Source organism: Pan paniscus, chromosome 13, assembly GCF_029289425.2.
Source record: "Pan paniscus chromosome 13, NHGRI_mPanPan1-v2.0_pri, whole genome shotgun sequence".
NCBI classification, from domain to species: Eukaryota; Metazoa; Chordata; class Mammalia; order Primates; family Hominidae; genus Pan; species Pan paniscus.
The window spans coordinates 78,932,895-78,947,181 of record NC_073262.2 but is presented as its reverse complement, the minus strand read 5'-3'; the positions used below and the strand labels follow the sequence as shown (position 1 = coordinate 78,947,181).

Sequence of the window (14,287 nt, the reverse complement as noted above, 5' to 3'; positions counted from 1 at the left end):
ATGTAATTTCAGAGTATAAAATGTTAATAAACCACATTAAGTAAATTAAAACTCATATTACAGCCTATGAACTATTTCATTAGCAGAAAACAAGCCTCTGAAGGGATCTTATTATCAAAGTTTTCAAAAATTTACATAATATTGCTGTTAAGAATTTAGTTTTGGCCAGGTGCAGTGGCTCACACCTATAATCCCAGCACTGTGGGAGGCTGAGGCGGGCAGATCACATAAGGTCAGCAGTTCAAGACCAGCCTGGCCAACATGGTAAAACCCCGTCTTTACTGAAAATACAAAAACTAGCCAGGTGTGGTGGTGGGCACCTATAATCCCAGCTACTTGAGAGGCTGAGGCAGGAGAATCACTTGAACCTGGGAGGCAGAAGTTGCAGTGAGCTGAGATCACCCCACTGCACTCCAGCCTGGGCAACAGAGCAAGACTCCATCTCAAAAAAAAAAAAAAAAACCAGTTTCAACCTATTCAGCAATACAGTATAATAAAATACAGGATCCACTGCTGTCAATAAACTATATCTTGCCTCTAGTCTGAAGTATAACCTATTTTGTCACTGTTTTGCTTTACCATCTGCACCATTCAATCTCAGCTTCGTATCTTCAAGGTCATAAGCACAACTGTGTAAGATTATTCATATGACTAATATGTTTTTTTTTTTAATTCTCTTAAACGTGACGGTCGGTTCAATAACTTTTTAATAATTCCTCAGTGCCTTCCTCAATACTGGAAAATCCTCAGAATACTGAGTAAAAATAACAAAATATCTTTATTTTCAAGAGCAAAAGATTAAAGGCTGGGCACGGTGGCTCACGCCTGTAATCCCAGCACTTTGGGAGGCCGAGGTGGGCAGATCACCTGAGGTCGGGAGTTCGAGACCAGCCTGAACAATGTGGAGAAACCTGGTCTCTACTAAAAATACAAAATTAGCCAGGTGTGGTGGCACATGCCTGTAATCCCAGCTACTCAGGAGTCTGAGGCAGGAGAATCACTTGAACCCAGGAGGCAGAGGTTGCAGTGAGCCAAGATTGCACCACTGCACTCCAGCCTGGGCAACAAGAGTGCAACTCCATCTCAAAAAAGAGAAAAATGAATTTAATGCCTTGTATTTCTTCAATTATCTGCTGCAACTGTCATCATTAAATATTCTGATACATGGATATACAAGCCTTTACCATCATTTTCTTCATTGTGAGCAATAGCAACACTTCTATATTACAAAAGCCTTTAAACCTTTATTTTCTACTTCCTTTAGCCTCTGGAACTCTTCTAAATGCTTTTCAAGTCCAGATTCCCCAGTACTCATGTGAGGAGGGACGGAATGAAAACACTTTATTACCAATATAAAAACAAATTTTTAAAAACATACCTGTTTTAATCACACTTTCAAGATGCATACATATGGGTTCCATGGAACCCTGCAAAACTACTTTCCTAGCTCATACTATAAATTAATGCTACTGCTTAAATGAAGTTATTAATAAATTTAAATAATTAAGCACCCAAATGCCCACGAGATAAATGGAATATTCCGACCATTCTTTTTTCATCCTTTATATAGTTTACTGAGCTTCTAAATAAAGAACAGAACAGATATTGTTCTTATTTCAAAAGATTAATAAATTATAGTATGATGAAACTAACTGATGTGCTTAAAATATGGCAAGGCACCGGTGGAGTAATAAATCAGAAAAGATGGTATATGAGTAAAGAAAAGTAAGAATACTTTGGGCATTTTCTGCTGTCCAAAATGGTAACGGGATACTACATGTTAAGAGTTAATATCCTCAAAGGACCCCTTACTATAAGGTGAAAGGCTCTTGGGCAATAAAAGTAACAATAGAAAGTAACATGTACTGAACATTTATTATCTATCACCCTATACTAGATACTTAACATACATTATAAATATATTATCCCCTTTTACAAATGAGGAAACTGAGGACTAGAAAGGCCTGTCAACAAGAAGCAGGGTTGAGCTTACTCCAGCTCTTACTCCAATGACCTTGTTCCTAACCTTTATACTGAGTTTCAGTATTCTTATCCACAAAATACCTAACAAGACCAAATTGTTATTATTAGCAATTACGTATATAAATCATTTAACACAGTAGCTCAAAAGCTTACTCTTATTATCAATAACCAGCTATGGCAATTCTAATTAACAGACCGCCAATATGACCTATACCAAGATTCAATTTTATAATGAAAATAAACATGGCTGGAGCATATCAAATGTATATATCTTGAAATAAACATCCTGGAATAACAAATTATTCTAGGATACATTACTAAGTAATTTTAATAACTGCAATAACTGTATGTAGATACTTCATATTATTGAATTAAATTATCTGTTATTTACAAATAAATTTTTAAAGCTTTACCAAAATTGTATCTTTAAAGTAACACATTATTATTTTCACCATTTTACAAATGAGAAATCTCAGGCTTAAAAAGGCAGTTAATTTGCCCAAGTTCACACAGCTAGGAAGTAGCTGAATAAGAACCCAGGTTAGACCTTTCACTTCAAAATCCATAGAAAGTGTAAAAGCAAGGTGAAGGAAGCAATCAACACTGCAGCCAATTTCTGCTGTTTAGTGCTCAACACGTCTCTCCCTTCTTTTGTGTATCTGGTGGCACTGTGGAGCCCTAATACCTGGAGCCACTCCTGGCACAGGGATGGGCAAGTGAGTTAGGCCTGTCCACCCAAGTACTCTACCCTTTTGGCTGCTCCAAATGTGGTCATGTAGCCCAAACGGGATTACACAACCCTCCCCTATGATATATTCATAACCAACTGACTGGAAGAACAAAATTAAAAAAACAAAATGTGAGTAACGTATTGGAAAATCTCGCCATTAAAAAAAGTGAAAACAAATATACAGGTTATAAAATATTTTTAAACTATTTTTAATAATATCCAGGTCTATTTTTATCCTTTTAAAATTCTAGGCCGGGCACAGTGGCTCACACCTGTAATCTCAGCACTTTGGGAGGCTAAGGCAGGCAGATCACTTGAGGCCAGCAGTTCAAGACAAGCCTGGCCAACATGGTAAAATCCCATCTCTACTAAAAATACAAAAATTAGCTGGGCATGGGGGCAGACACCTGTAATCCCAGCTACTCAGGAGGCTGAGGCAGGAGAATAACTTGAACAAGGGAGGTGGAGGTTGCAGTGAGCCAAGGTTGTGCCATTGCCCTCCAGCCTGGGTGATAAGAGTAAAATGCCACCTCAAAAAAAAAAAAAATTCTAAATCCAGCACATCATCATCTAGAGAAACAACTATTCACTCAAAAGCATAACTTACCATTTCTTTCCATATTAAGCTAAAAGAACAGTTCAAAATTATCTTCCACTTTAAAAAATACATTCCAAAAAACTACTGAACAGATGCATAAATATGTTTTATGTAAGCACTGCTTACAACAGACAAAAATCACACACACGTGTGATGGCTTTGGGACACATCAGCTTACCTACACTGAATACACTTGCCAAAATCCCCTTTCTACTATGTCTCTAGTTAAAGTGGGCTACAAGGGATATTCTCCGCCAGGTGTTGAGAAGAGAGGCAACGTCATTTTGTAGCAGACACACACTTCCTCCTAGCTTTTCTAACCCTAATCTAGGTGCTGCCATAAAGAGAGTCTGCTGATATAATTAAAGTCCCTACTTAGTTAGCTTTACATTAATCAAAAGGGAGAGTATCCTAAGTGGCCTGATTTTATCAGTTGAAAGCCCTTTAAAAAAGGGTCTAAGTTCTCCCTGGGATCAGACACTCCAGGCAGTACCTGGTCTTGCCAGTGCTTAGTCCTGGATCTCCCCCGGCTCCTGACTGCCCGCCTTGCATGCTTTGCACTTACTTTGCCAGCCTCCACATTAAGAGCCAATTCTTTGCCATGTGTTTGTGTACGCACATACATGCATGTGTGTGTGTGGCTCGAGAGAGAAATAGATATCCTGGTACTTCTGCTTCTCTGGTTGAACTGACTGATAACAACTCTCTAAATACCCATCCGAGTAATACTACATAAGTAAATTTTGGCTTCTTCATTACAATGAAATACTACATAACCATTTTAAAATGATGATGTGTAATTCCATTCACAGACATGAAAAGAGATCCCAATATATGACAAAACAGGTTACAAAAAATTATGCATATTATATGTCGATTTTTTTAATTCAGTGAAAGAGAATGAAATAGCTTTGTTCATCAAAGTTTTAATGATGGATGGAATTTTAAAGTCTTAATCTGTGTGGTATGATTTCAGGTAATTTTTACTTTATCTCTGGATTGTTTTCATTTTCCATAATGGCAACATATCATTATCATTATCAGGAAAAAAAAAACTAGACAACAAACCTTTCTCATTTGACAGGAAAAAAATGTCAGGTAGACTTACATTAAATGGTTAAAATGGTGCCCAGAGTCTTAAAGGATGAACAGGAGTTATTCAAGCAAAGTGGACATCTCAGGCAAGGGGCAAGGAAAGAAGTGACAAGACATGAGGCTGTCCTACTGACAATGAGAAACCAACAAAATGTTAAAACAAGAGGAGGTTTTTTTTTTTAAGGAAAATTAAAATAAAACAAAACAAACAAAAAACCCACTGAGGCTTGCAGTGTATGGACTCTACTGGAAGGAAGCCAGACTGGAAGCAGAGAAATCAATTCAGAGACTACTATGGTTATCTAAGCAAAAAATGACAAAGCTTTGAACTAAGGTAACAGCAGTAGAAATGGACAGAATAAGTCCTATTTAGGAATGATAACTGAGAAAAGTTGGCAAGGGAAATACTGGTAGTAAGGAGATAGAAGCAGTTCACTTAAACTGGGGAGTTCAGAGAAGACTTCTAAAAAGATATCCTTATGAATAAGGATCTCAAAGAAGTCACTTCAAGAATACCACAGAGAGATGCCAGATATCTTTAAATGTTTCCAAAAGAAATAATCAGTGTTAGCTCATGTCCACAGGAAGGAAAGGTAATAAGCAAAGTGTTGGATACACTAAAAATTAGAGCTCTCAACTACAAAAACAGATTCATAATTACTTAAGTTATAACAGATCTATATAGATACATATCTCCAACCTGTACTACCAGAAACAGAACACTGTGAACAGTTGCTGGATTTGAGTCACATTTATAAGTCATTTACAAGTCAAACACAGGGTTTCCGATAAATTATTACTTTAACCACTGCTATAGTCTGAATATCCCCTTCACAACTCATGCTGAAATGGAATTACCATTCTGACAGTATTAACAGGTGGGATTGTTAAGAGATGACTAGGTCATGAGGGCTCCACCCTCATGAATGGATTCATCTCTTTATCCCAAGAGTAGGTTGTTATAAAAGCAAGTTCAGCCCTCTCAGTCCCTGGCTCTTGCCCTCCCTGGCCTTTCCACCTTCTGCCACAGGATAATGGAGCACAAAGGCTCGCATCAGATACCGGCACCTTGAAGCTGGAGTTCGTTGCCTCCCAAAATGTGAGACTTGAATTTTTTTTCTTTGTAACTTACCTAGTCTGTGGTATTCTGTTATAGCAACACAAAACAGATTAAGGCAGCCTCCTGTTTTCACTTCTTGGCAAAACATAATCTTATAAATTTTAACAATTACAATCATTTAAATTACAAAAGTAAACTATGCTCACTATAGTAATTCAAACAATTCAGAAATATAGTTCCTCCACCCTCTACCAACAATCTATCTTTATTATCCCAATCGCTAGTTAAAATTAGTTGAATATTCTTAACATATATAAACATATGTATGTTTATATAGATTTCATGAGTTCATACAAAATAGATATTATTTTATAACTTTTTACTTAATATAACCATAGCTTTCAAGACAACGTATTTAACAGATATACTTCTTCATTTCTGGATCTGTAAAAATGTGACCATACCATAATTTTTGTATAAATGTTTTTGACAAATAATAACTGTGTATATTTAGGAGGTACAACGTGATATTTTGAACTAAAGAATAAATCAAAGAATAGAAAGAATAAATCAAGGTAATTAATATATCCATCACCGCACCAACTTAAATTTTTGTGAGAAAATTATAAATCTAAGCCTTTAGCAATTTTGAAATATATAATACATTATTATTAACTGTGGTCACCTTGCAGTGCAATAGATCACTAAAACTTTTTCTTCTAGTCTAACAAACTTTGTTCCCTTTGATCAACATCTCCTCTTCTCCATTCCTCTTCCCCATCTCTCACCTCTGTCCCCTCAGCCTCTGGTAACCACCTTTCTATTCTGTTTCTAGGAGATCAACTTTCTTAGATTTCCCCAAAAAGATTAGATTTTAGATCACTACTTGTCTTTCTATGTCTAGCTTATTTCATTTAGCATAATGTCCTCCAGATCCATCCATTTTATCACAAATGATAGGGTTTCCTTCTTTTTTAAGGCTGAATAGTATTCCATTGTATCTTATATACATTTTCTTTATCCATTCATCCCCTGATAAACACCTGGGTTGCTTCCATAGCTTGGCTATTGTGAATACTGCTGCAATGAACATGGGACTGCACATACCTCTTAGACAATTTCAATTCCTTTGGATACATGCCCAGAAGCGGAATTGCTGGATTGGTGTACAATAATTTGACATATATTTAAAACATTTCTAGTTTTTCGCTATTACAAATAATGCTGCAATTAATATCATTGTGTATTTCTTTAAGTACTGGTCTTTACATTTCTATCAGATAAACCCCCATAAGTAGAATTTTCAGGCCAGAGAATGTCATTTTAATAAATATTGCTACATTACGTTCCCAAAAAGTAATACTAACTTACAGACCCAATAGTTTGAGAGTAACTGTTTTCCCCATGCCCTATTAGTACTAGAAATCATATTCACTTTTGTCCATCTGATGGCAGGGGTGGGAGGATGCTATACATTATTAGGGACAGAGAACATCTTTTCATCTGTTCACTGTCCATCTATTTTTCACCCTTTTGTGAAATGCCTGTTCCAATCCTTTGTCCTTGATTCTGTTGGTTTGTCTTCTTATTTGTACTAACTTGAGATGTCTTTTATCAAAGTTTTAAAATTTTTTCGGCAATCAAATCTGCCAATTTCTTCTCTTATGGATTATGAATTCTTAAGTTTTGCTTAGGCCTCTTCTGCTATCCAAGAATTATTAAAATAATCTATGTTTTCCTCTAATTATTTTATTACAATTTTGTTGTTTTATATTTAGATCTTTAATCAATCTGGAATTTATTCATGTGGTGTAATGACTTAGTAGTTGTTCCAACACCATTTATTGAATTATCCATTTTTAAATGCTTCCTCCTAGAGTAACAGATCACTACAAATACCTAAGACGGCAGACAGACAAAATGCCTAGAAATTTTTAAACGTCACTACTTAAAGCAGTATCCAAAGTTTATTAAAAGACATTCATCATTTTCTCATTAAAAGAGATCACATATTAGGACACATGCACACAGTGAACCACTCTCAACATACACTGGGAAGTTGTTTTTTTTTTAACATAGTAGCAAACTAAATTAAATCGCTGATCTAACTATATAAGCCTGATTTTGTTTCAACATAAATGGTAAAAGTAGAAATAATCATTGCTTGAAATCTCAAGATTAGTCATTGATTTGGGTCGCAAATATTTATTGAGCACCAACTGACTATGGATACAATGGGGAACAAAACAAGTTTGATCCCTACTTTCAGGAAGCTTGCAATCTAGTAGGAGCGTCTCTCCTCTAAAAAATAATGTTTTTAAGTGAAGAAGGAAAAAAAAGAAATGTACGTTCACACAAACGCAAAGCAGTGAAAAACATTCCGGCAAATTTTATGACATATTCTGTACTTCCCATTTCCAAAATACTATCTTATTACTTCAAATGTACCTATTTATTGTGGTAACTGTCTTCATTACTGTACTCATGTTGAAAACACTGCTAGGGAGATATGACTAATTCCATTAGCCTCTATCTCAAAGTACCTATGTTTAGTCTCCTCACTTTCTCAACAATATTTAATTTCTTTCATTACAATAAATAAAAACCTCAATAAGAGAAATTACAAACCTATATACATCAGTCATGTTCAGTCCACCGACTCAAAAGTATTTCTTTAAAGTACATGCAGATTTAAAAACATTTCCATGAATCCGCGCGGGCGTGGTGGCGGGCGCCTGTAATCCCAACTACTCGGGAGGCTAAGGCAGGAGAATCGCTTGAACCCGGGAAGCGGAGGTTGCAGTGAGCCCAGGCTGTGCCACTGCACTCCAGCCTCGGTGACAAAAGAGAAACTCCGTCTCAACAAATAAATAAATAACTCCTAGAGTCTTAGCAAATGGCACTACTGTGTCGCTGGGAGACGAAGGAAGAAGTCTGGTGTTCCCTCAACAATAGGTAACAACTGATTAGTGACAGTCACCTTAAACTTTTGAGTACCAAGACCCAGAAACTGCCACCACTCTTAGACTGAAGCGTTCAGATGCTTGCCCCTGTGGTAACGCCCCCCACCTCAATCCCAATCCAAGGCCTCCTCCTCATACTCCAGCACCTCCCAACTGAATGGGGAGGTGGGACAAAGTACCGCCCAAGGGAAGGAGACGGGACTTCTGCTCCTGCGGGGTGACCTTGGCCAAGTGTCTCCTTCTCAGTTTTCCCATATGTGAGATAAGGTTGGTAGTCCGTGCCCGCCTCCACCATCCGGGCCGGGTTCAGCGTATAATGCCGCAAGGCTGGAGGAAAGCTCCAGCCCTGTACCCCACGCGGCTCCCCGAGACCGCGCCGCCACCTTCTGGGTCTGCGGCCAGCCGCGCTACCTGCAATCTGGGAGACGAAGGCTTCCGCCACTAGAGACATGTCGGCTGGGAGGCCCGGCGCCCGGGTGCCTGCCCCCCACGGGCCTCAGCGTCCTCCACCGCAAACCCGGAGGCTCTCGGCAGTTAATGAGCCTAGCCCCGCCAACGTTCAGACTCGCAAAGCCCACTCCAACAGCAGCGGCGGCTGCAGTGAGGCCCCCAAGGTTACCGCCAGGCCCGGCTAAGAACTTCCGGCGCAGCCGACAACGGCACTCGAGCGCTTCCGCCGGCCCCGCCCCCGCGCCGTCCTACGGGGCGCCGGCGCTGCGAGCTGCGTCCAGCCAATTGCAGGCTGTGCGCTGGGGCCCCGCAGGTGGAAGCGAAGTACCCAACTCGTCTCCCACCCAGGGGACGGGCAGGGGAATCGGGGAGATTTTTAGCGTCCTTTCTGTAAGCCAGCATTTTGTAACCGAGTAACATTTGTAAACGCCCACTGGATACCAGGCACTTATATACCTATATCTACACACACATATATACATATATACACACATACATACACACATATATAATATATACACGTATATATGCACACATGTACATATATACACATATATACATATATATATATACATATATTCTATTTGACTTCGTCTTCTCAACAACCCATTAAAGTAATAATATTATCGCCATTTTACGGATAAGAATATAGGCTTAAGGAGTTTAAACTGCCTGCCCAGGCAGTCCTCCGAGGAGCAGATTCAAGGCTGCATGAATTCCCTCTATTCCATTATATTGCTGGGTTGATTAGTCCGTGGATAGACATTAGTGTTTTTTGTTGTTGTTGTTTATTCAAACATGCTTGGCAGAAAGGAGGCTTGAGCAGTGCCTAAGCCAGAAGGTAATTTGTCCTTCAACTCCATACACCCGAAATGATGCTCAGCTTGGAGAATAAGATACTTTAGTTTCACACACTTCTCACCTTTCGGGGGTGAACGGGGCAGGAAGAGGAGAAACTAAATTCCCTGAGTAACTTTGTCTTAACCTAATAGCTTCTTAAATTACACAATTAAAGAAAAATCATATGCATTACAGATTGGTGGTATTACAAGTGGGACAGGCTTCAGAGCTGGTAACCCAAAGCCCCCTTCACTGATGAGAAACAGGTTCAGAGAGGTGAGGTAACTCATTTTAAATCACACAGTAAATCAAAAAGTCAGACAGCTTACTAGGTTTTTGCAGAGGAAACCTGTATTCTAAGAATTACTGTCCATGACATTTAGAAAGCTATATTTCCATTCTTTATATCCGTAGATCTCTATTACTGTTCATTCTGCCTCCTTAACTAGCGTGGTTGGTTTCCTAGAGCTGCCAGATTACCACAAACTGGTTGGCTAAACAACAGAAATTCATTCTCACAATTCTGGAGGCTAGAAGTCTGAAATCAAGGTGTCAGCAGGGCCATGCTGTCTTGCAAGTCTCCAGAGAAGGGGGTTGCCGGCAATCTTCCATGTACTTTGGCTTGTAGATACATCACTCCAATCTCTGCCGCCACATCACACGGCATTCCCCCTGTGTGTCAATGTGTTCAAATTTCTCTCTTCTTGAGAAATAACACCAGTCATTGTGTTAGGGACCCCCACCCTAATCCAGTAGGACCTCATCTTAACATGATTTCTTTTCTTTTCTTTTTTTTTTTTTTGAGATGGAGTCTTGCTCTGTTACCTAGGCTGGAGTGCAGTGGCGTGATCTCAGCCCACTGCAACCTCCACCTTCCAGGTTCAAGCGATTCTCCTGCCTTGGCCTCCCAAATAGCTGAGATTACAGTTGCGTGCCACCATGCCCGGCTAATTTTTGTATTTTTAGTAGAGACCGGGTTTCACCATGTTGGCCAGGCTGGTCTCGAACTCCTGACCTCATGATCCACCCGCCTTGGCTTCACAAAGTGCTGGGATTACAGGCGTGAGCCACTGTGCCCAGCCCCATAATTTTTTTAAGGTTAAGTCATATTTTCATCTCCCTCAGCAAAAGGAAGCTTCTTAAACAGCATTTAAATTTACCCAATAATTTACATTGACATAAACACAGCAGCGTCTTAGGAAGTAGTGTCTTCTCTATAGCTGAAATTCAGAGTTGACAAGCAGCTGTGAATAGTAGAAATACAGGGAAGATAATATTAATAGGTTTTTCTTGTTTGTGCAGAGAGAGGTAACACTGATAGTAAAGAATACATGAGATCCAATTTCCTCCTCATCCCATAGGTATTATTGACCAAGAGAAATGAGCTGTTCCAGATACTTTGTTATCAAGCAAAAGAAAAGCTTTCAGGCCCTCTCTGTTCTCCTCACAGTGGAGAATTATGTATAACTGTAATAATGAAGAAGACATATCATCACTTTAAGTTCTATTATTAATTTTGGTTTGTCATTTTTATAAAGCTGAAGACACAATATTTTGACTACTTTTTGACAGATTTGAAGTTTAAGATTTCTCCATATCATAGGGCCTGTGTGGGAACTTGAGCCAAAGTCCCTAGAGAGTAATGAAGATTCAACTGGGGAAACCAAAATCAAACATATCCAAAGGGTAGAAGTGAGCCCCAAAGTGGAAGAGACTGGAAAGAGCCAGAGACTGGACACAGATGCAAGAGAAACAGAGCAAGATTAGAGGCAAAGTAGAATGTGCCCTTAAAATTTAAGTTAAGTACCCATGGCTTGATGCATGATACATGCATGAACTGAGCTGGCTCGAAGGTACTGGTTTGGGACTGACACCAATCATCTTTATTATGGCAAGTGCCTTAGTCCATTAGGGCTGCTATAACAAAATATCTTAGTCTGGATAATTTATAAACAGAAATATACTGCCCTGACTTTCGGAGGTTGGAAAGTCCATGATCAAGGCACCAGCAGATTCAGTGTCTTGGTGGTCCCAGTTCTCACAGATAGCACCTTGTACATGTCCTCACATGGCAGAAGGGCAAAAGGGGCAAATAAACTCCCTTGGGCCTCTTTTATAAGGACACTAATCCCATACATAAGGGCAGAGCCCTCTTGACCTAATTACCTCCTAAATTCCCCACCTCTTCTTAATACTACCATATTGGCAATTGAGTTTCAACATATGAGTTGTTGAGGGACACAAATATTCAAGCCATAGCAGCATGCTTTTTAGAAAAAAACAGAGATGTGCCGGGGGCATTGTCGATACTCAACTCTTTCTTCATTTTAGCCAGGGAAGCAGAATCATCAGCACCATATGGATTCACTTTTTCCCCCTGACTGATGGTTCTTTTGCTTCCCACACAGGCACATTTAGGCTGGAAAGAATCTGTAATGTGGGAGGTCTTTATTACTAAAAATTAAGTTCAATAAAATGCAGATGTCTTTATGGTGCCCACAAATAAACTGTCTTTGTAATAAATAGCCAACTGGGGAAAATATATTTACGCATCTGTATTAGAATGAACGGCAGATTTAAAACTGAAGATCTGTTTAAGATCACCACAATTGAGGGAAATACAAGAAAACAAGCCACCAGAATTTTTAAGAATGAGGTTATAAAACAAAAGTGCTGGGGAATCCATATGTTACTAAAAAAATAATTACACAATTTTTAAAATAAAATATCAATGCATGACATTAACAGTCTTATTGTTTGCCCTAATAAAATCACTTTCTTGCAAAACTATTATAGAATATTTTCATGTCCCTAATCTAGACTTTTATGTTACTGTATTAAATGTAAGAAAATAAGCAGTTATTATGATGAATATATACTTTATTAAGTTTAAAATACTAAGATATTTTATCTACCTTTTAATTTTCTCTGACAGAATGTTAATATTTTAAGGTAAACGTTTTATTTTTAAAAAGGTGTCAGCAAGGAAACATTTTTGTCTATGATTCCTTTAAAATTACTATTTACTTGAGAACAATATATAAATTCAGACCTTTTTATCAAATTACTCCCTCATACCTCATCAACAGAATTAACTATAGTTAAATCAGTCAACCCAAATAGAGTGTTAATACAGTTAAAAACACTAAAATAACTGTATTGGTTCATTCTCACACTGCTATAAAGAACTACCTGAGACTGGGTAATCTATAAAGAAAAGAGGTTTAATTGATTCACAGTCTGCAGGCTGAACAGGAAGCGTGGCTGGGAGGCCTCAGGAAACTTACAATCATGGTGGAAGGCAAAGGGGAAGCAAGCATGTCTTACCATGGTGGAGCAGGAGGAAGAGAAAGAGAAGGGAGAAGTGCCACACACCTTTAAAGGATCAGATCTCGTGAAAACTCACTCACTATCACGAGAACAGCAAGGGGGAAATCTGCCCCCATGATCCCATCACCTCCCACCAGGCCTCTCCTCCAATTGTACATGAGATTTGAGCAGGGATACAAATCCAAACCATATCCGTAACAATGTTATGCTTCAATGCCTTAAGTTCCTCTGTTAATAGTCTTTACTGCTTTAGAAACAAACTGTAGACAACTATAAGCAATCTAATATATAAGGTTTACAAAGGTATTTTTAAAAGGGTAGATAAATGTGACAGTCATTCATCCTTATATCCCTCAACTCCTTTCCTCCCCTTATAATTCCTAAGAAATTATAACCAACTCAGGACTGTTACATTCTTACCTTTTTCTCACTTTCTGTTCTTACCCCCTATTTTAGGCTAGCACACTCTCACATAAACTATGGCATATTTGACCATGCTTTGGGAAATACCTGCAATATTGATTGTAGTGGACCTAGATTATTCAAATATTAACTGCTTTTCAAAAGATATTAGGATGCTAAATTTCCAAAATATTCTTCCACCTTGAGCCTATATGTTGCCTCATTTTCATAGCTTTACCGTATTCTAGGGAGCTGAATCTTTTTACTCTATTGTAAATTTTAATCTATTGCCTGCTCTTTGCTGCTGGTGGTAATGTCTTATCTACAGTTACAGGAACTGTATTAGGACTTTTCTAGTTGCAAGTTATAAAAAAAAATACACAATTTAACTCAGCTTAAGAAAGCTTAATTTTATTGCTCCATAGTGGAAGAAAAGATACAGAAATAATTCACAGAACAGAATGGAGGGTTCTAGGAACCAATACCTTAGTCCTTCAGCTCTCTATCTCTCATCTCTGTTCAGCTTTATTCTTTTTAACTGAAGACATGCCTTCTCTCAGATGGCAGGAAAAATAGCAGCCAGCAGCACCAACTTGACATCTTCCAGGCTTGGCAACCCAACAGTAAAGAGAGTTACTCTCTTCCGACTTCCTTATGCTGTATTCATTTCAGGGAAGAATTATAATTGTCCTTGCTTGCATGGTCTCACTCTGGATTAAGTACTTTGTCCAAGTGAACGGGCTGAATGATTTACCAGGCCAGGGGGAAATGTGGCCTGTGACAAGAAGGAAAATGGAAGAAAATATGCTTGAGGTCGGGCGAAGTGGCTCACGCCT

The 14,287-nt window shown here is 38.6% G+C and overlaps 1 protein-coding gene across 2 annotated transcripts in view; it reads right to left on the bottom strand.

The window, feature by feature from the left end:
• The window catches only part of MTX2 (metaxin 2), a 63,299-nt gene extending 54,180 nt beyond the window's left edge, over window positions 1–9,119 (bottom strand). Inside the window, exons 1-2 of one of the 2 annotated variants that reach the window (XM_034954565.3) lie at window positions 8,841–9,107; window positions 8,095–8,299 (exon numbers count right to left, since the gene is read on the bottom strand). In XM_034954565.3, coding sequence (XP_034810456.1) covers window positions 8,095–8,104 — 10 coding nt within the window. In that variant the 5' untranslated portion in view covers window positions 8,105–8,299; window positions 8,841–9,107. Of the gene's footprint in view, window positions 1–8,094; window positions 8,300–8,840 lie in introns of both variants that reach the window. The other variant, XM_003815536.6, reaches the window with a different exon arrangement.
• Between the last annotated feature and the right edge of the window lie 5,168 nt (window positions 9,120–14,287).